Source organism: Alosa sapidissima, chromosome 22 (genome assembly GCF_018492685.1).
Source record: "Alosa sapidissima isolate fAloSap1 chromosome 22, fAloSap1.pri, whole genome shotgun sequence".
Taxonomy (NCBI): domain Eukaryota; kingdom Metazoa; phylum Chordata; class Actinopteri; order Clupeiformes; family Clupeidae; genus Alosa; species Alosa sapidissima.
In genome coordinates this window covers 2,774,022-2,797,302 of record NC_055978.1, presented here as the reverse complement: position 1 = coordinate 2,797,302, position 23,281 = coordinate 2,774,022, and the positions used below count along the sequence as shown (strand labels likewise).

The following is a 23,281-nucleotide window of genomic DNA, read 5'->3' as shown; positions in this document are numbered from 1 at the left end:
TTTCTTGTCTGAACCAAAAATCTATAAAGAGACTTCAAACTGTTCAGAATTCAGCTGCCCGGCTTCTTACTAAGACAAAGTACTGTAATCACATTACTCCTGTTTTAGCCTCACTGCACTGGCTCCAGTAAGCTTTAGAATTGATTTTAAGATTCTTCTGATTACTTTTAAAGCTCTACATGGCCTGTCTCCCAACTACATATCTGATCTCCTAGTACCTTATACACCTGTGCGTACTTTAAGATCATCTGGTAGTGGTTTCCTATCTATTCCTAAGGTCAATCTCAAAACTAAAGGGGAGAGAGCATTTAGTGTCAGGGCACCTAGGCTCTGGAATGACCTGCCTGATGAAATCAGGTCAGCCAAGTCAGTATGCTCTTTTAAATCCCTCCTTAAAACTCATCTTTACAAGCAAGCATTCCTTAGTTTTGTTTAAGTAATATACTTCATTTTGTGTTAAGTTTATTAAGTTTTATTTCAGTGAGTTTTATTTCAGTGTCAACTTTTATTTCAGTAAGTTTTATTTCAGTGTCAAGTTTTATTTCAGTGTAAGCTTATTTTCCTTTTTCAAATTTATGTTAAGTTCTAATTGAATTAGTATATATTATTTGATTGTTATATTATTATGTCTTATTTGCATTTTCATTTATGTTGATATTGTACAGCACTTTGTAACTTTGTTTTGAAAAGTGCTATATAAATAAAGATTATTATTATTATTATTATTATTACAGCGTGTTTATCCTTTGGATGGACACACACACATACACACACACACACTCACACACACAAACACAAACACACACACCGGGGTCTCTGGTTGGGCCAGCATGCTGTTAATGGTTATTAGACCCAACCTGTGTTTCAAACGGTTGCTATGATGCCAACCTCTCTCTCTCTGTCTCTCACACACACACACACAAAATGGGGAAATTCTTCCTTTTGTGAATTTCCTTGTTTCCACTCGGTGAAGTTGCCAAATATTTGACGGGTCATTAATCAGCTGAATAATTGTCTTTGTTGGCTGCTTCACTGCCATGGAGAGCACTTCATGAGCACACACACACACACACACACGGAGAGCACTTCATGAGCACACACACATACACACACATGGAGAGCACTTCATGAGCACACACACACACACGGAGAGCACTTCATGAGCACAGGTCAAACCCGAGTCATACGGTCCGCCATGGAGACTTGAAGAGTTCCGTGTATCAACCCTGCGGCCAGTGAAAGGGTAGGACCATTGTTCTGGCTTGCTGTGCATGCGCCTGCGTATGTGCGTATGCTTGTGTGTACTTGCATATGTGCGTTTGTGTGTGTGTGAGCTTGTGTTAGTGCATTTGTGTGTGAGACAGATGTCAAACAAAAATCAGGCCATGAAACATGATGCACCTATTCTGAATGTTTTTTTTTACCTACCTATAGGTATTTCCATACGTTGAATCTGAATTCAAGCCAAGCAGTAAACACCATAGAAAGGAACACTGGACTCTATATGGCAACAGCATGAGCCACCCTCGACTACCCTGAGCCAGAAGGCAACTCGATTTCAACTCCTTTTCATAGATCTTTACATATTTTCACATTCATGATATTCTCCTTAATGTAGTCTTACCATGTCATTGTTTTTACATTATTGATTGAATGGACATTATTGTTTATTATTGCTTTTTTCCCTCATTTTCATTGCTTATTTTATTAGGCTATTGATTGAATTGACATTGTTGTTTATTATTGCTATTCTCCTTATTATAGTTTGACCAACATTTTAATCTGTTCCCTGTTAAATTTTAAATATTATGTTGTTTTTGTATTTGTGTGTCGCTTTGCACAAAGGCGTCTGCCAAATCCCATAACCATAACCATATTATATACTACTACAAACAAGTATATTGTATGTTTTACTTACTTGGTTTACTCTAAAATGTTGATTTCTAAGGCCAGTGTAAGAATACTGTATGATTCATGGAATTTTATCAGTAGTGACATCTATCTTATTTCACAGATATTTCAAAGCATTCACTGTTCCATGAGCATGGTTTAATATGTCATCCGTAAGTCAATACTAATGTTTTAGGACATCCAACCCTACTCAAACTGATAAAACGGGCAGTGTTCTATCCAGGTCTCTCTCTATATCTCTTTTTTCCACACACACACACACACGCACGCATACACACACACATGCGTGCACACACTCACACACGCACACGCGCCTACACACATGCACACACACACACATGCATGCACGCACACATACACATGTGCGCACACACACACACATACACACACACACATGCGCACACACGCATACACGCCTACACACATGCACACACACACATGTGCACACACACACACGCGCACACACACACGCATGCACACACACATGCGCGCACACACACATGCACGCACGCACACATACGCGCCTACACACATGCCCACACACATACACATACACGCACACACACACACGCACACATACACATGCGCACACACACACACATGCAAATTCAAACACTCAGTCACAGCTTGGGAAATCCTTTTTTTTTTTATCAGGCGAGCCTATCCACAACCAGCACGAGCACCATGAAGGCAATGATGGAGGAGACCAAAGTCCCATCAAGAATAAAAACCAGCTAAAAGTTTGACAAATATGAGATATTTCAGATAAACAGTGACTAAAAATATGAGCAAACATAAGATCATTGTGTTTATGCCAATGTTTATTAAAGGTGTACTACAGCACTACATTCATCATGAATATCGCTAGCGTTTACTTTCTGAGCTGAGGAGGAGTACTGCTTACATACAAAAACCCCAACCGAGAGCTGGAGCATCTGTGCTGAATGTCACTTAGGGAAAAAATTCATTCGAATCTACATAAAGGTATAAATGACTGATCACACCAATGACTACTATGGGTCTAGAATATAAAGAGGAATATCATGTTTCCACTAGAAGGTGATCAACAGCAAGCTAAGATAACATATTCATTATTTGTTAAAGAGAGTTGAAATGGTCACCAACTGACCTCTAGATACATTCTGCGATTCAAGAGTTTTTGAGTGTATACAAACAGCTAAAAGAGCCATGAGGATCAATTCGCTAAATTGACAAAAAGTGTGTTGGATTAGAATCACAAACTACATCTTCTCAAAGGAATACACTGCCGTTAGCCTAGCTTAGCATAATTCACTGGAAGTGGGTTGACTAGTCTAACATACTTACAGTGAATTATGTAGGCTAGGCTAACCACTGTCATAAGCCGTTTCATATTCTGGCCCGGTTCTTATTGGAGTCAGGTTAATGGTGGGTTAGCCTGCGGTACAGAGGCAGGAAGTGATGTGTCTGTAGGGAAATGACGTCAGCGTTGAAGTGTGTGCGTCACACGTCAGGTTGAGCAGACGTTCCTTCCAGGTGGCCACCTGACACTGAGACCTGACCAGCTGGAGGACTCCGTCCTTGACCAGCCACCTGCGAACATACACACACACATTCACACACTCACACAGGATGATGATGATGATGTGCGTTGCTTTGCTTCATACTGAAGCGGGAGTCACACACACATAACAGTACAAACACACGCACAAGCTCTCATATACACACACACACACACACACACACACACAGGATAACTCACTGTGCTTCATACTCACCTGGAGTGGGACACCCCCCCTCCTCTTAGTCACACACACACTCTCTCTCTCTCTTCCTCCCCATCTCTCTCTCTCAGTCACACACACACACACTCTCTCTCTCTCCCTCTCTCATACACACACACACACTCTACCACTTCGTTGTGTCGTACTCACCTTGAGTCACACTGTCCCTCACAGGTGGGCAGCTGCACGGAGGCGAAGCAGGAGCCGATCGTCAGGTTCACCCAGGTGAGTTTCAGTCCACAGGTGTGGTTACCTGGGGGCGAGAAATGAGCCAATCACAAAAATGACCTTGAAGAGAAATCTTCGTACGCACTGTACAGTATGTTTGTGTACACTCTTGTTTTGAAGCACTTTTTCACGTGTGTGTGTGTGTGTGTGTGTGTGTGTGTGTGTGTGCGTGTCTGTGCATGCATGCATGTGTGTGCGCGTATGCGTGCATGTGTGTATTTTACATAATGGTCATTAATTGCACCCCTCCTCCTAAACATGATACATTTATAATATTTTATACATTAATAATTTTCCATGAGCCATATTGACTGACAAGGTAATATTGCCCAATTTAATAAAAATAGTACCACTTGGTTGTTATCAAAGTCAAAGTCAAAGTCTGCTTTATTGTCAATTTCTTCACATGTCAAGACATACAAAGAGATCGAAATTGCGTTTCCTACTATCCCACGGTGGAGACAAGACATATTTTACCAATTAGGTCCACAGACAAACATAACATTCAAGTAAACAATATAAAAAGTAAAAATAAGAAGGCACATACAATGAAGAAATAAGAGCAGCAAAATTTGGTAGAAATTGTGCAATTGTGCATACAGTAGACAGTCAATATAATAGTGCAAAAGTCAGGCCTTTGTTTGACCTACGTATGCAAGTGGCATAGTGGTGCAAGTTATGTAAGAGCAGCAGAAGTGTGTTCAGAAGTGTTCAGGACAACAGGACAAGTGTGCAAGTGTACAAGTGGAGTAGTGCAAGTCGAGTAGTGCAAGGCAGCCATTGTGGGTCTAAAAGTCCAGGATGTTATGTAGCTGAGGGTGGAGGGGGGAGAGGAGGGAGAGAGTTCAGGATCCTAACAGCCTGGTGTATGAAACTGTTGGTGAGTCTGGTGGTGCGGGAGCGCAGGCTTCTGTACCTCTTCCCAGAGGGCAGTAGATCAAACAAATTGTGAGCGGGGTGACTTGCATCACTCACAATTGTGGTCGCCTTGCGGGTGAGGTGGGAGGTGTAAATGTCCTTCAGGGAGGGGAGTGAAGCACCAATAATCCTTCCAGCTGTGTTCACTATGCGCTGCAGGGCTTTCCTGTTGTATTCGGTGCAGCTTCCGCCCCACACAGCGATACAGCTGGAGAGGATGCTCTCAATGGTGCCTCGGTAGAATGTGGTCATGATGGCTGGTGGAGCACTTGCTCGCCTGAGTTTCCGCAGGAAGTACAGGCGGCGCTGAGCTTTCTTCGCCAGTGATGCAGTGTTGGTGGTCCAGGAGAGGTCTTCACTGATGTGCACCCCCAGGAATTTGGTGCTGCTCACTCTCTCCACCACAGCACCGTCGATGGTCAGTGGCAGGTGTTGGGTGTGACCTCTACGGAAGTCAACAACAATCTCCTTGGTCTTGCTGACGTTCAGCAGGAGGTTGTTGTCCCTGCACCACGTGGTCAGAAGGTCGACCTCCAACCTGTATTGAGTCTCGTCGCCCTTGGTGATGAGACCCACCAGAGTTGTGTCGTCAGCAAATTTCACTATGTGGTTGTTGCTGTAGGTTGCAGTGCAGTCATGCGTCAGCAGGGTGAAGAGCAGCGGACTGAGCACGCAGCCTTGAGGGGCCCCCGTGTTCAGTGTGATGCTGCTTGAGATATTATTGCCAACACGTACTACTTGAGGCCTCTGACAGAGGAAGTCCAGTAGCCAGTTGCAGAGGTAGGTACTGAGTCCCAGTTTGTCAAGTTTGCAGATGAGTTGTTGTGGTATTATGGTGTTGAATGCAGAACTGAAGTCTATAAACAGCAATCTCACATATGAGTCTCTTTTTTCCAGGTGGGTGAGGGCTGGGTGGAGGGCAGAGCAGATTGCATCCTCCGTGGACCGTTTGGCTCGGTATGCAAACTGGAAGGGGTCTAGCCTGGCTAGCGCCACCACTTCTCAATGAGACGTGGTCTGGGAACCAAACGTTCATTTTCTCGTATTTGAAAAAAATGCCCAGATCCGTTTATTGGGTGCCACGGATGTCTATCAAATGCGTCTGTGCATAGCTCATCATCGTCTTGCTTTCCCCCCTGTTCTGTGATTGGTTCCCTATCTCAGGTGAAAATTTGCTCCATGGTCTCCAGGCTGCCTTAGCAGCGTGAATCAAATCGCGCGCAAGGCAGCATGGGAACACCCAGGCTAGAAGGGGTCCAGGGTGGGGGGGAGAATGGATTTGATGTGTGACATGACAAGCCGCTCAAAGCACTTCATGATGATGGGTGTCAGTGCCACGGGGCGGTAGTCATTGAAGCAGGATGGAGCAGTTTTCTTCGGCACAGGTATGATGGTGGCAGCTTTGAAACATGATGGGACGATGGCTTGCTTCAGGGAAGTGTTAAAGATGTCTGTGAAGACATCCTTAAGCTCCTCAGCGCAGTCCTTCAGCGCCCGACCTGGGATGTTGTCTGGGCCTGCTGCCTTACGGGTGTTGATAGCAGCAAGTGTCCTCTTCACGCTGTCGGCAGAGAGGCACAGGGGCTGCTCGTGTGGAGGGGGAGGGGTCTTCTGTGGGCAAGTGCTGTTTTGTGCTTCAAAGCGAGCAAAGAAACGGTTCAGATTGTTGAGCAGAGGGATGTTGCTCTCACAGCTGTGTGGCGCGGGCTTGTAGTCCGTGATGGCCTGAATGCCCTGCCATAGGCTTTGTGCGTTCCTGCTGTCTTTGAAGTGGGTGGTTATCTTGCGAGTGTATTCCTTTTTTGCTTTTGGGTTTGTTTTTTTGTGTGTTCCTTTAACGCTCCTCTTCCCTGGTATTGGTCTGTCCACTCATGTCCTGGTCAAATGACCGTGCTTAATTACCTTTTAGAAGCACACCAGTTGTGTACTGTCTTACCACCTTGATAAAGACTCTTGAGTCGAAACGCGTAGGCGCGTCAGTGTCCGCTCAATAAAGGACTTTTTATCAGCAGAGTGCCTCGGGATCTACCTTCATTCTCTTCAATCCTTTCTGCCCATTTCCCTTGAAGAGCACCTGAAACATTTTATTTACTTGTGACCCACTGCAGCGCTCTCCCATTTTTTTCTCTTTAATAAAAATAGTATTACTGTACTATTGCACAATTGCGGTAAAGCAGTATGTGATTCTCCAGCTTGTTTGGCAAGCAAGTTGCAAGTTTGCGTAGACGCTGTGCCAGGGCTGCAGAGGACACACAACGCCCCCTTTTTACAAGTTTGTTTACCATCAAAATGATTTTGAAACTACTGAAGCAAAAACGTGCATACGACGCCGGTCATTTTTATTTAGGCTACCGGCAGGCTAGTACATATAGACACTGAAGAATAAACAAACAAAGCACTGTAGCAAAATGTAAACAAACACAGGGATAATTCCTCAAAATGTAAACAAACATATTACAGGGACGATTCCCCGTTTCAAAGATCTTACACGTCCTCTCACTTAAGAGGCATTTCCCCATCTGAACTGCACAGCAACCATAAAAAAAAAGAAAAAAAAGTAGTGTCAACCGCTGTATGGAAACAAATCATTTAACATTGGTTGTCATTGGGTCCAAGTGCACATCGTGCACATCGGGCAGCCGTGGTCTCGTTAGTGCTTCGGACTTGTAACCGGAGGGTTGCCGGTGCGAACCCTGACCAGTAGGAACGGCTGAGCAAGGCACCTAACCCCTCACTGCTCCCCGAGCGCCGCTGTTGTTGCAGGCAGCTCACTGCGCTGGGATTAGTGTGTGCTTCACTGTGTGCTGAGTGTGTTTCACTAATTCACAGATTGGGATAAGTGCAGAGACTAAATTTCCCTCACGGGATCAAAAGAGTATATATACTTACTTATACTTATACAACATCAAATGACTAGCTAGGATTTGAACTGGCAAACAGCACCCCCCAGTGACTGTGCTTGTGTTCAGCACTTTAGCTATGCTAGCAGTTGCGCTACTCTACAGTTGTTTGTTTTTGAGAAGCAGTTGTAATTGTGTTCTGCACTTTAGCTATGCTAGCAGTCATGCTACTCTACAGTTGTTTGTTGAGAGAAGCAGTTGTAATTGTGTTCTGCACTTTAGCTATGCTAGCAGTTGCGCTATTCTACAGTTGTTTGTTGAGAGAAGCAGTTGTAATTGTGTGTGACGTACCTGTGCAGATAACTCCAGCATCCTCATGACTCCACAACGCACCGAAGGGGCAGCTCGTCAGAGTCAGCTCTGTCCCAGTGCATCTTACGTCGTCCATCCAGATTGGCCCAGACCCCTGTCCGAAACGAGGCTCGCTGGTGTTGTACCTTGGGTTGGTGACCGCCTCCTCAGGAGGTCCACAGCCCAGCTGTTTGCACACGACCTCAGCATCCTTAATGTCCCAGTCATCATCACACACGGTGCCCCACTCTCCCTCACGGAGCACCTCCACTCTGCCTGAGCAGCGCCCGTCTCCGTTCACTAGACGCAAACCTGCACACATACACACACAGGCTGTCACACACTGTATACCTAAGGGCCGTTCACAACAAGAACAAGAACAATAACGAGTTGGACAAAAAAGTAGAAAAGAGAGATTTTGAGAACGATAAAAAGCTGACAGCCAATCAGAATCCACCAAATTTCAAACACCACATTCATCAACATAAGGAGAGACTTTGCTTATCGTTGGTCAATGTGGACACTAATGTCGTTACAGTTATTGCTCATATTGTGAACAGCCCTTTATGCATAGGGGAAACTAAATTTTCACAGGTCACAAATTTGGTCCGAACGCCACGAAACTAGATGTACATTATCCTTGGACCAAGCCTCACAAAAGTTACCGGAAGGATTTTTGATTTTTGAAAGCGTTTGCCCATCACAGCCAAACGAAATCGGCGGCGAAGCTCCGAAACAGGAAGTCGCCCATATCTCAGGAAAACTGTCACATATCGATACCAAATTTTGTTTATGAACTGGGGACTCCAGTGTGAGGGTGCATAAGCTAAAAAAAAAAAAAAGAAATATTCCAAGTTTCCATTATTTGGCAAACCACCCATCCATATTTGGTAACTATCACCATTCACATTCGCAGTTGTTCCGCTATCACAATGCCTTCCAAGTATGCTCAATCTATCTGGGCAGCCTTGCCCAATCATGAAATCCTTGCTCTGCCATGGGATAGTATGGACTTACCAACTGAAATAGCAAGGAGAACAGTAGTTATATATAGCTTACATAATAGTTGTTTTCACACTGACGGTATTCAAATTAAAATTTTCCATATTGTTAAATGTCATGATGGGAGAGTATTATTAAAAATGTTACAAGTATGCAAATTCATATGTTTACGGGAAATTAGGTTTTACTGGGTTGTTTTGTTGTAAAGACATGCAAGGCATTCTGGGCCATGTAATAGACAAACAGTGGTCGGCAGCGTTAACTTGATTTCCTGTATTAATATGAATAGGTGTTTCTGTAAACCTAGGGACAATAAACAGCTATCTCTGTTACAAAAACGAGCTGGTAATCGCTCATTGAAGAGGGAACTATGATAAAAAGATTGTTTTCCTAAAAGCATGGAGTTGACAAGAATAATAATAATAAGAAGAAGAATAAACAAGCAATGTCACGTTAATGTTAAATAGCCTACCTATCTGAACGCTAGGTGGCAACGTTGTATTACATTTCACTAGTGTAGCCTACTTGAAATACGGTGTGAGATTCACAAGTAAGGAAGGTGCAAATATTATGTAATTTATCATGGGAAATTATTGGAAATGTTATTTCTTGTTTATTCTAATTGCAAACCACACACATCCATTCGGAATCACACGTACACATTTAATACTGAAAGACTATCATTTCATTTATTTGATGTTGCCTAGCAACACAGCCTTCAGAGCAAAGATTCTAGAACAGGGCTTCAGAGAGACACGTTTTGAGTTTGTGGCCAAGAACCATAGAACCTAAAATATCGGTTTCCATGTGTATGTGCTGGATGGTGTGCGTCCTTTATGAAAGTAAGTGTTTTATTAGTTAACGTTACAGACATAATGAGTCATGTTGTAGTGGTCAACATAAATGTGCCCCTACTGTTATTAGAATGCTAAGCGGAGAAGTTATGGGAGAAGCATGCTAAGCAGAGATTTAGTATCATTAATTTCTTGTGTGGCTAGCTATAGGGAGGAGATGTATGTTGCTAATTGGGATTTATGTTGTTTAGCGTAATGCCATGGTCATTTGATATGAGATGCTTGCACTCATAACTTCGTCACTTGTAACTTTAGGACTGCTATTTTTTTTACTAACAGTAATTCACGAAGCACTTTAGCCCTAAAAGTAGCACCTAAGTCTGTGACAGCTTAAAAGAAGTGGCAAGGACTCCTAACGCGATGTTTTGAAATGCGTCTACTATTGTCTACAGGAGCTTCCAATCGCGAGGGAACTTGCATTGTAGGCATAACTAAGGGATGCAATAACACCACCAGCAACCAAAACTAGCCTACTCATTGTCAACATGTACATGAAATGTAACGTTTCATGTGAATCAAATTAAAATGTTTTCTTTGCAAACGTAAGCATAGGCATATGGTGACAGATTAATTTAATAATGCTGCTGTGTGAATCACGGTAAGCACGAATGAAGTGGCCACTTCTTAATGGGACTCACTGTATGGAAGTGGGCTAAGTAAAATAGAGATGTTTTAAATAAGATAAGGTTAATCAGAATTCTACGATATGCCCGCTTGACAACGGCAGAGATAGAATTGGCCTTTGGCCATAGCAACCATCCATTTAGAACGACTGGCCTTCATAGTGTAACGTTCTGTGCCAATGAAGAGACCGTTTATCATAACCGGGTTTAATGTTGACTGTTGTCGGCCACAGTCACGCCACAAGAACAAGTTTTACACTCACGTATAGGAGCCCAACTCACACACCTCATCGTAATTTTCCTCACTCTTTTTCCCCCCAAAACTACACACATTACCCCCGGAAGGGGGCGGTACCCCAACCCTGGCCCAGGTAACAGAGCCTATCATAACCATACACACATTAGAAACTTAGACCACTACTTTTAGGAACTTAAGACACGCTACATTACCCCCCCCCCTTCTTAAGTCCTCGTCCCCGAGGACAAAGTCTTTAAGCCTCAGCGGCGTCCGCCGCCTCCTTCTCGGGCGGCCCACGGGCGTCGTATCCTTCTGTTGCCCCCCCGTGTGTCCTAGGTCAGGTGGCTTCAAAGCCGCAGGTGGCAAACTGCATGCACTTGCAGTGTCCCCCGGGCTACCTGCAACGACTTCCCGGTTAGGTGATGCCACGACAGGCATCCAAGGTGTTTCCTCACCTCCACCAGCTGTCTGAGGGGAGGCGATGCCCAGGTAAGGTGCCAGCCTGTCCCGGTGTAACGCCACCCGGCGCCCCCTCCCAGGCATCTGCACCCGGTAGACGACCTCTCCAAGCCGCTCCAGGACCAGACACGGTCCCACCCAGTGGCTATCCAGCTTGGGGCACCTGCCTTTCTTCCGCTTAGGAGTGTAGGTCCACACCAGCTCCCCAGCCACAAAGTGTCGCCCCTTGGCACGGATATCATAATTCCTCTTTTGTCGCACCCCCGCACTATGCATTTGCCTCCGGGCATAAGCATGTGCAGAGTCTAAGCGGTCCTGCAGTCGCCTGGCGTAGTTTGGGCCCGCAGGGACCTGCGGCGCATCCGGGGGCCGTCCAAAGGCCAGCTCTGCTGGTGTTCTCAGCTCTCTGCCCAACATGAGGAGGGACGGTGTACATGAAGTGGAGTCATGGACTGCAGTGCGACAGGCCATTAGGACCAGGGGTAAGTGCATATCCCAATCACGCTGATGGTCGGTTGTCAGGATAGATAGCTGTTCGGCCAGAGTCCGGTTAAATCTTTCCACTAATCCATCACTCTGGGGGTGGAGTGGTGTTGTATGGGTCTTTGTGATGCCCAGACGTGTACACATAGTGGCAAAAATTTTAGATTCAAAATTTCTCCCCTGATCGCTATGGATTGACTCTGGGACCCCCAGCCTACTGATTATTCCCTCCACTAGGGCATTAACGATGGTCTCGGCCTCCTGGTCTTTAATGGCATAGGCCTCAGGCCATTTAGTGAAATAATCCACAGTAGCGAGTATGTAGCGATTACCTCTGTCTGTGAGTGGGAGAGGCCCCAGAACATCCACCCCCAGCCGCTGCATGGGCTCCCCCACTGGAAACTGCTGCAGCTGAGCCCTGGACTGGCCCTGTGGTCCTTTGCGAGCCGAGATCACAGCACCGACAAAAGTCCTCAACGTCTCTCCTCAGCCGCCCCCAATAGAAGGCTTGACGCACTCGCCGGAGTGTCTTGGTCACCCCAAAGTGACCGGAGCCTGCAGAGCCATGCATGGCTTTGAGAACAGCCCCCTGCATCCCTTTGGGTACCACTGTTTGCCACTTTTTCTCTCCCGACGCTGGTTCCAACCATGCTCGCTGGAGGACCCCATCAACCAGCTGCAAAGAATTAAATTTAGCCCACAGCCCTTTTGTCCATGGGGAGAGAGCTGCCACCTCCTCCCAGGGCGGCCGCTGCCGTGCCTCCACCCACAGCATCACTGGCTGCAGGTCCGGGTCTTGTTGCTGTTCGGCGGCCCAGACAGCATTGTCCACGACCAGCAGCTCTCTACAAGCCATGACCGTCTCTTCACACCCCTCTCTGTCCCGCTTGTCCGCCCCTAGAACCAGCTGCTGTTCTCTGGCCTCTCTGCGGTCACAATACCGGCAGTCGTCTTCACTGTAGGGTCGACGGGACAGTGCGTCAGCATTGCCATGCCGTTCTCCAGCACGGTGAATCACGCTGAACTCGTAGCCTTGCAGCTCCTCCAGCCAACGAGCCAGCTGCCCCTCAGGCTCTCTGAATGTCATCAGCCACTGCAGTGAGGCATGATCAGTGCGTATGGTGAAGGGGCGGCCACACAGGTAGTACTTAAAATGTCGTGTGGCAAAGACAACAGCCAGCAACTCCCTACGTGTGACGCAATACCGCCGCTCAGCTTTATTCAGGGCTTTGCTGTAGTAGGCCACAACCCTCTCTCCTTCCGGCCATGCCTGTGATAGGACTGCCCCCACCCCCTCACCGCTTGCATCTGTGTCCAGGACGAAAGGCACTTCGGGGTCAGGGGCTGCCAGGATAGGTGCGCTTGACAGAGCCTCTTGGAGGGTGTTGAATGCGATTTTACAGTCCTCTGCCCAAACAAAGGGCTGGTCTTTCTGCAGTAGCCTGTACAGGGGGGCAGCAATGCCCGAATATCCCCGCACAAATTTCCTGTAATAGGAAGCTAAACCTAAAAAACTTTTTAGTCCCCTCTGGTCTGTTGGGGTGGGCCACTCACGTATGGCACGCACCTTCTCTTCCACTGTGCCGATACCCTCGCTGCCTATTCGGTGCCCCAGGAAGGTCAGCTCTCTGCACAGCAGCTTGCATTTGTCAGGGTGTAACTTCAGTCCCGCCCCCTTGATCCTTTCCATAACTTTGCACAGTGCTGCCATAGCTGAATCAAATGAGCTGCCATGGGCTAGAATGTCATCTAAAAACACCAGGCACTCTGTGTGTGGAACCCCAGCTAACACCCTCTCCATTAAGCGTTCAAATGTGGCAGGCGCATTACACAGTCCAAAGCAGAGCACTTTAAACTGCCACAGCCCCTTTCCTGTGCAGAATGCGGTCTTGGGCCGGGCCTCTTCGGCCAGGGGGACCTGCCAGTAGCCGCTCCTCAAGTCCAAGGACGAGAACCATGAAGAGCCGGCTACTAGGTCCAGACATTCATCTACGCGTGGGAGGGGGTAGGAGTCTTTTTTGGTGACATCATTAAGCCTCCTATAATCCACACAGAAGCGCCACTCACCTCCTTTTTTCGGCACCATCACGACTGGTGATGCCCAGGGGCTCTCAGAGGGCTCTATTATGCCGGCTCGCTGCATTTTCTCCAAAGCCTGCTCCGCTGCGTCTTGTCGGCCCAGGGGGAGGCGACGTGGGCGCTGCCGTATAGGCACAGCATCACCCGTGTCAATTGTGTGCTGTACGAGAGAGGTCTGTCCCAGCTCAGCCTCGTCACATGAAAAGCAGTCGCGGAACTCTATCAGCAGCTGCCATAGTCGCTCCTGCTTTTCAGAATCCAAGTCTCCGGCACTCCTTTGCCAGACCTCGCGCAGAGCTGTCATCCTTTTCGCTTCGCTCTTATGCAGACTCTCACAGCCCTCCGCTGCAGATGGCGTCAGCCCGACAGGAGAGTCCAGGCTACGTGTGGCTGGCTTAGGGCATAGCCGAGGCTCCGACAGGTACGAACTGGCCACCCTTGTCTGTTTGCCTTCCCCCACACAGCACCTGTGAGGCCCGGCTGTGTGTGTAGCTGCGTGCTGGGAATCCAGCGGTCTCATATGCACCACCTGCCCATCACTAAAGCTCAGTGTGGCTTTCCCCAGGTCTAACTGACAGCCCTGCTCCCGCAAAAAGTCCAAGCCTAAAATACAGGCATCTTGTACTTCCGCTACCCACACAGTGTGTCTCATTTTCTGTCCCCCCACAGTCAATATCAGCTGCCCTCTCCCTTTCATTGGTGCTAGCTCACCCGTTACTGTGCGGAGCTGAACTGCTGTCCTCCAGCTGTGTACCCACTGGCACCACCTCTGGCCGGACCACTGTGACTGTAGACCCCGTGTCCACTAGGGCGGTGCATGAAACACCCTCGATGCAAATGGGAATGTGGCAAAAGTCTGATATGGAAGTCCTTCCCACCACAACCACATTCTGCCCCCGGCCCATGTTGTACTGAGAGGCCCTGCTGGCCTCCACCAGTGATGAACGGGACTTTAGGGTGGGGGCACGCAGCGTCCCGCCTACTGCGTCCCCTTGCCGTTTCCCGGAGCTTTAGTCAAGGCAGGGCAATTCCTCACCAGGTGTCCAGCTTGGCCACACCCCCAGCAGAGGCGCGGCTGTTGTTGTGGCCGCACCAGGGCTTGTGTTTGTTGACGCCTGGCAGGAGGCATAGCCAGCCCCCTGATCATCTCGGTCACCTCATCCACCCACAGTGGCCGCTCCGACATTGTCTCTCCTACTGTCCTGACCATTGGAGAGGCATCGTGCTGTGCGGTGCCCATGACCATCTCCCTCTCCAGCGCGTACTCCAGTGCGTCAGTCAGGGTTTGGGGGCGAGCCAGCTGAGTGTGAACTCGCAGATCAGATGGAGAGAGTGCCCTGATGAACTGATCACGTGCAAGCTCCGTTTGCACTGGTGTGGGCATATGCGCATATGCTCGCCGTGCCAGTCCTTCGATGTCGTTCGCCAACGCACGCAGGGGTTCCCCAGCTCGTCTCTGACGTCCATGCAGCTCTGAGCGCAGCAGCTCCGAACGAAAACATTGTCCAAACCGGCGCCCTAGAGCACCAGCCAGGGCTCCATAATTACCCCTTTCACTCGGGTCTAAAAGCAGCAGGCAAGACAGTGCATCATCTGTCAAACAAAGGGCGAGCTGGAGGGCTTTCTGTTCATCTGACCAGCTGTTTGCACAAGCTAAAAGCTCGAACTGAGCATGAAAAGCCTCCCAGTCCGACTTCCCCGCATATTTCGGCGTTTTTATGGCTACCGGCACTTGCTGTCCATGGGCGCCGCCATCATTGTTTACATTTTGTCCCTGCACGTTCCCGGCTGGCAATTTTGCGCGGGCCGTGTAGCTAACTTCAGCGCTAGCAGTCGCTAAGCCAGGACCCCCAGCGGATGTTGGTGGCTGTAACTCACGTTTCATCTCCCCTCCTAGACTGTCCACGGAAAAATGTTGTCCTCCCAGCTCTTGAACAAGATGAGGATATCCGTACTCGTTGCCCTCCTCCTCCTTCTTGACATAAAAACCTCTGCCAAAAGAACGCTCCATCTCCACCAGCAAAAGTGTCCTCCAAACAGTAGTCCGCCAATGCCCGAGCGGTCGACTACGTTATCAGAATCAGACTAAGTTTTCTTCTGACACCAGTTGTAACGTTCTGTGCCAATGAAGAGACCGTTTATCATAACCGGGTTTAATGTTGACTGTTGTCGGCCACAGTCACGCCACAAGAACAAGTTTTACACTCACGTATAGGAGCCCAACTCACACACCTCATCGTAATTTTCCTCACTCTTTTTCCCCCCAAAACTACACACATTACCCCCGGAAGGGGGCGGTACCCCAACCCTGGCCCAGGTAACAGAGCCTATCATAACCATACACACATTAGAAACTTAGACCACTACTTTTAGGAACTTAAGACACGCTACAATAGCAACCAAAGATCTGAGCTGTGTTGCAATGTGAGGCAAAGTATAGAAAGGTGATGAAACATACAGAGACAGGTCAAGAAATATAGTGCAATGTAGACAGTAGTATACAGTTGATTTACAGACGGTGGTTTAGAGTAATATGAAGTATTCCTTTATTCTGAGATAGGCTACATCAATAGGCTCTCAAAACAACCCCAGGCTCACAAAACAATCCCAAACAGACATAAGGTCTTTATAGAGCAAATCCATATAGATTATTTGTCAAATAAACCAGTAAAACATCATTTGTGGGATAGAATATATAACATTCACACTCATAGCTCATATTTTTTTTAAAATAAATCAGAGAAAAAGTATCCTGACAAACAAGCAGCTTTTTAATGCCTTGGTCATATTTCATAATTTCAATTCCTCTGTAGGTTACCTGATAGCCCAGTTTGAGAGGCGCAAGACGCGTGACATTATTTATTTTTGCAGCCAATCACTGCTGTCATTTTATTTTATTGATTTGATCTCAGTTATAGAAGCTAAATTCGAAGGCAGGCCAAAGGTAAAATCCAACGAATCGCATTCAACCCGCAAGCCAATAGTTTAATAGCCCTCTCCTAGAGCTTTTGAGATATTGCCACTGCTCCAAAACTGAAAGGCACTGTTACAATGCCTGGATCAAGCCAGGTTCAGCATAGCGTATGCCACTGTCTGCTCACGTTGCTGACCGGACCAGGGCAAGCACACTTTCGCAGTTCCCGCCGGAAATGCAGCCTAGTTATTATTATTATTCGTCGTGTCGCGACTTACATACCATAAATCTTCAAATAATAGCCGAGTCCCAAATACACGCCTGTCTCTTTTAAACGCCTGATGTGGCTACAGGTTTGGGTTAAAGGCCGGTCTCAAATAGAAGCCTGGTCTGTTTTTTAGTTTCGGGTTGTATTTAATCTTCTAAAACCCAGATCGTCTGTTTAAAGCTCAGTTCACACCAAAGATTCGCAATGAGACGAAACCGCAGAAAGGAGTTGCAGCGGTGTGAATTAGATGTTGCACATCGTTGCAAGCTGTCGCAAAGCATTTCCCATGTCTAGTCACAGTTGCAAGGTTTTAGAATGTTGCATCAAGTTGCTGGTTTATAGAATGTTGCAGCTCATCTCGTCGCGAATCTTTGGTGTGAATTGGGCTTAAGCCAGTATGGTGCAGACTGCGCACACTAACGTTATGATTAGATGGCATTAAAAGACTGCGGTGGGGAAAAGCTAGAGTTCCAAATTGTATAACTTTTTTCAATATGAACTATGCCTATATGTCCGACTTTGTTATCATTCAATTCATCCTATTTGTTTCAAATTTGCGGATAGGCGGATGGTAAGCTTGTTTTTATGCTGGCAACAAAACAAAAGGGTTTGCGAACGTTATTCTTTATTCTAAATGCGTACCGCCAGGATGATAAAGAGAAAGAAGTAGCCTATGATTTGAAATGTAAGCTGACTGTTGTCAAATTTGCCAAATAAAGTACGGGGGAAACAATATGGTTCATGCTCTCTCATGCTGTTTCATTTGTGCCGAAAAGGAGGGAGAATGAAACATTACGCATGTTCCACTTTTGCATAAATAATTCCTGAACAGTTTTGGTCAGAACTGATAATGCAATTGTATTTGACAGAGGACAGATATAGGCTAGGATGCTAATGACAAAATATGAACTTTCAGTGTGATACGATCTCTTTGTAAATTATGTTTGATTAAAACGTGTTTCATCTGTTCTGGCTATCCCCGCTATTGGGGTCTTATCTCACTCAATGATGATCCATAATTGTCATCGGATAGCCTAGTCATATGGGTAGACATTCAGTGTGTTTGAAATAATTAGTTTAATAATATTTTCCATCTTTGTAGAGGAAAACTTTTGTGTTAAGGGAATTAAAGGCCTGTCTCATATAGACGCCTGTCTCTAATACTAGCCGGTGCAGTTTGGCGATTTGGGAAAATAAAAGCCTGGGCTATTAGGAGTTTTACAGAATGTCAATTATTATATTATTATTATTCAGCGTATTCGGCAGTCGTGAGCGAGACGTGCAAACTGTGTCTACTGGGCAAGAGTGGCGGCGCAAGTGCAAACTGTACTGTGCAAGAGTGGCGGTCGTGAGCGAGATCCAAATGAATGGGAGTCTATGTTGCTAAATTAATTTTTTCACTTTTAACTTTTTTTTATTGTAGTTTCCACAACTACAGTATGGGTTTTTCATTCAAAAGTGAAACAAATAAATACCAATGTCCTTTCAGTATCTTACAGGGTGAGCCGGTAGCCAACCCTCTGGTCTGAATGAATGGGGTAGCACATCACACAAAGGGTGTCACACAAATGTTGATAACGTGGGCAGTAAAAGGGTCAATAACCCCTTCTTTAGGTGTTACGCAGATGCTGCTAGTATTAATATTGTGCGTTGCCTGTTTGCTCTGTGGCGCGTGGGTTGTCTTGTCTCTCTGCCTCCCTCTCTAGGTTATCCCGAGTGTGGGCCGATTGCGGGGTGGGGCAGGGCCTATATAAGACAGTCGTGTCCTAGAATGAGGCCCTCTCCCTTTTCGTTCCTCGTTCTCGCCTCTCTCAGAGCTGAACTGCTGGCAGTGTGGCACTGTCGCCTCGCCATTTTTCCTTTGTTTGAATTGTACTCTCGTAAGTTAGCACTCACGTAAACAGGCTGTTAGCAAAACACTTACCCTTTACAGTGGGTCCCAGTTAAGAATTGACACTTCATTCACCATCAAGGTGATTCACGCAGCTGGGTGAAATGTAAGTACAACTGCAGCCACTTGGTGCAGCATAGTCCGCTGTGGCGTTCCATGGTCGAACTGGACGGAGCATTCGACAGCAAGGGCTGTGATTGGCCGAGTTTTCAGTGCGTTTCTCTGTGTTGTTAGCAGCCCCTGCAACATGCTAGTCCACTGTAGCCTATAAGCTTTGTACATAATGTTAAACATAGTTTTGGATTCAGTGGCAAGATGTCTTGATTGTACAGTGCCTGTCTCTCAGTAATGTTTTAAAATGAGAATTTCGTCAGCTGGCAGTAGGCTACTTTGTCGGCAGTCATGAGAAGTTCGCTTGCTAACAGAACATAAATATGCTGCCCAGAAACCTCGTGAATAGTTCTGATTTGTTTTACTACACTACCGAGGTTAAATATAGCCTTTGCCTACAGCATCTCTTTAACAGTAATGTTAACAAAATTACAGCATTCATATGACACAGGAAAACGAATTCGGTCACTCAAGACTGTGCCACAGCAACCAGTGTAGGCTACAGTCCTACCCAATAGGCCTACTCGAAGCAGATAGCGTTGTCTGACGGTCGAGTGAGTTAATGCGCGTATTTCCAGAACAGGTCTGCAACTTTCAGGCAGTTCTGAGTTCGAATCTAGGCAGGAGCAGAGCCATATACAGGCCTAGGCCTATTGTTATCATTTTTTGCAAAGTGTTGCTCCTGGCAATACTTGTTTATAAGACGTTTGGTGATTAGTTGATAGCTGTTTTTGGGACACGTTAAACGTTCTTTATAATGAGCGCATACGGGGAGTAAAACGACTGTTACGCACTGTTACAACTGTAGGCTACAATGATTGCAATACAAAAATATGCGCGTGTTAGTTTAGTTAGTTTTGTGATGTTTTGCACTTTTGTCTCACGTGTTTTCAGGTTTGAGGGCTTTTTTGGCAAGATTGACCTTGGTTAGACTCTGCATATGTTATTTCTCCGTATGGAAAATAAAGTCAATTTTCGACACACGTCTGTTATTAATTCAATAACAAGTGTTCCTTGTTAAAACATGTGACTAGTGAAACTCAAATGATTTTAGAAATATTTAGCCAAAGCCAAAAAGTGTTCAAGAGAAGGAGAGACGCCGGTGCAGCTCAGATGTCTTCTTAATTTTCTTTATTCTTTAGTAAAAGTTGCAGAACATTATTAATTTTGACTAACGTTTCGATGTTCGTTAGTCAAAAACATCGACACATCGAAACGTTAGTCAAAGTTTAATAATGTTCTGCACCTTTTACTAAAGAATAAAGAAAATTAAGAAGACATCTGAGCTGCACCGGCGTCTCCCCTTCTCTCTAAAATATATGTCCTGGGGCCTGGTTGCACTGGATTGTCGCCAAACGACAGAAGCGCGGAGAACCCTCCTTTATCTACCAAAAAGTGTTACTTTGTGCCCCGCGCTCCCCTACTGCTTGTGAAAGAAGGGGGTGGGGGAGGGGGGCTTAACGTGAAAAAGCTTAATGTCCCAAAACGGCAACAAGTCATAATGGTAGGCTACAGGAAGTGGGGGGAGGGAATGGGATGACCAGAGCCGTCTTCGCTGTGCTATTCACAAAGCATCTTCTATTGTCTTTCCAGACGCACACAGCTCGTTACCATATAGCCTATCGAGTGCCTTAACAGATAGGCTCTGCTCTTGGGTTTGGTCTCACAGCGAACTCAACCCTCTTGTTGCTTGCAGTTTGTTAAATAAAGCGATGCAGATTACATTATTTATTTCTGATTAATTGCGTCTTTTGATGTCTTTTGCAACATCTGCTTGTTAGGCTGGGCTACTGTCAATGTCCTGTACAGGTACATGTTCAACAATTGCTGGTGTAGGCCTACAGGCTATAATTAATTAGGGACTGTTCGTTATTTATACCGGAGGAGGCTACCGGAGGAGTTTTGGGAGCTTTAGTCAAAAAAGACGTGACCCTCCCTCGCCAGCAAGAAATTTTTCTATGACCCTCCAAAGTGATTGAGAAAAAACGCATGACCCTCCTCAGTCCCAACAATTTTTTGATGCCTTCTGTAGGCTACTGGGTCAATTTGGGAGCTTGCATGTTACGACACCTTCCTTGAAATGCCTTGAAAAGGCTGTTGTTTGCACAATTTCACAAATAATCACCGGGACCGAAACAAACCTGTCAACTTTTCCCGGGTTTATCGCATATTTTAACCTTTTCCTCGCTGTCTTAGGAGGAGCTGAAGGGCCGTCGCAAGGGATGCGAGGCCCTGTGCAAACTTGACAGATGGTGCGAGGCCCTGTGCGAACTTGACAGATGCATGAACTTACGTGCATGAAATCATGCGATAGCTTACTTTACACATAGCCAAGGCTAGCGTCGGTGCATTTTAGTAGCCTAGTCTAATAAGCTACACCAGCTTGTCTTTAAGAGGGGAAATTGTATAGCCTATAACATTAGCTGAGTCACATATTTGGCCATATGGTGTTTATCATAGGCTACATCACGAAACCAAAGTTCTTAGTGTAACAAAGGCGAACACTTTAACAGGGGAAATTAATTGGGCATGAATCATTGTGCTGAACGGTATTTGTCAATGAGCAGAAACACACACGACATTCAAACTGTTGATAAGATGTGCACTATGGAAACTGGTCTGTAGGCTAACATTGGACAAATAAATGACACTGACTCGCCATATCCTGACTCTGAAAAAAACATTGTCTTGCTTTGCCGCAAACTCAGCAATGAAATCATAGGCCAGTTTGCAGGTAGCATAACGTCTTTTTCAATTCATAGAAGGGAGAGCCCAGTCTCTCCTGTGACATTGAGGTGCGCAAATAGTTTTTAATAGCCTGTTCAACTTCAAAAAGCTTCACCCGATGCCAGTCACTGATCGCAATTTCAAATTTCGGGAAGCTTCATTCAATCTTTTTAAGTTTTAAGTGCAGTAGGCCCCTATCTGCCCCCTTTGGAATTATATCTCAAGCCTATTATAAGGTCCAGTGCATTATGTCCTGGGATTCGGACATGCTCAAAAAGAAAATAAAAAACACTTTTTTTATAGATGGTTATGAGGAGCAATATGAGTCTGAACTCCGTGTCATTCAGACTCAACCCTCTTGTTGCTTTGATATCTTTTTCGTTGTCGTTTGAACGTCGGCAAGCAGGCATGTTGCGGTTGCAATTTAAGTGAAATTTCTACAGTAGGCCTACAACATACAACATGCTTGTTAGGCTGGGCTACTGTCTTGTACAGGTAAATGTTCAACAATTGCTGGTGTGCAGGCTATAATCAATTAGCTAAATCATTTGTCCAGCTGTTTAAAACAAAATTCGTACTACATTCAAACGCAAAAGGTGCTTTGATATCTTTTTTGTTTGAACGTCGGCAAGCAGGCATGCTGCGGTTGCAATGAATGAGGATAATTGGTTTTATCTGCAGATTTATTTTTTGCATTATTTTGAATATGACTCGCTCCAGTCTCAACAACACGTCTACTTTTTCCACACGCATCTAAGTTCTAACACACATCCCCTCGCTTTCTCTCTTTCCATCCCTGCGCACGGGGCTTTCTTAAAGGAGCTGCACCATTTTACAACAATTGCATCTACATTTTCATATTAGAATGTCTGTTTAAGTGTAAGCTTAAACTACCGTGATCAATTTAAGTTCCCGTGCCCCCGCTGAAAGTCTCATGCGTTTATCGTTACACTATCAAATCTATAAGTAATCATGACAAATAGGTTATAAGATATATAAACTCACGCTATTGTAGTATCATATATGTTTGGTAATGGCTCAATGGCTTTTTAGTAGCAGGCCCAGGGAGTGTAGAAGACTCAAGAAGACTCACAAAACTGTATTGTCTTTTGTTTACAGTCGGGAGTCAACAGACCATGGTTTTCTTTTGAGTCAAGCAGTCACAGGGTTTGTTTTCTGTTTTGTTACACTTTAGCTTCAATGCACCACCTTGTTCTTTTGTTTTCCTTTTTGCCGTATTCATCTTTGTTATACAACGCACTGTTAAGAATTATTATTACTGGTTATTTGTTACAATTAAATACCCTTAAACCGTCCCTTCTCTCTGGCCTTTGTTATGTTATGTTGAGCCATCTCATCCATTGTATGGTCTCGTAACATAATAATGGGGGCTTGAATTCGGGTCTTTGAACCAATTTTCTTGACTTATTAGTAGTATTCCGATTTTTCCTGTAATGGGTCGTTTTTGGCGTTTTTCCGCCGTGTAGATAGGGTGCGTGCCTGTGGGCGATGGTCCTGTCTGGAGTGTGCCATAGAGTACCCCTGTCTGGAGTGTGCCATAGAGTACCCCCCACCCCCCCCCCCCCTCACTGATTGAGTTTGTTTAATTGTCACATATATT

The 23,281-nt window shown here is 45.8% G+C and overlaps 1 protein-coding gene across 1 annotated transcript in view; it reads right to left on the bottom strand.

Annotated features, from left to right (window-relative positions):
• Nucleotides 1-2,714: 2,714 nt before the first annotated feature.
• The window catches only part of LOC121697867 (von Willebrand factor-like), a 169,119-nt gene continuing 148,552 nt past the window's right edge, over nt 2,715-23,281 (bottom strand). The window contains exons 50-53 of the mRNA XM_042079654.1: nt 18,306-18,311; nt 8,012-8,325; nt 3,825-3,927; nt 2,715-3,483 (exon numbers count right to left, since the gene is read on the bottom strand). Of these exons, the coding sequence (XP_041935588.1) occupies nt 3,324-3,483; nt 3,825-3,927; nt 8,012-8,325; nt 18,306-18,311 (583 nt within the window). The 3' untranslated portion in view covers nt 2,715-3,323. The remainder of the gene's footprint in view (nt 3,484-3,824; nt 3,928-8,011; nt 8,326-18,305; nt 18,312-23,281) is intronic.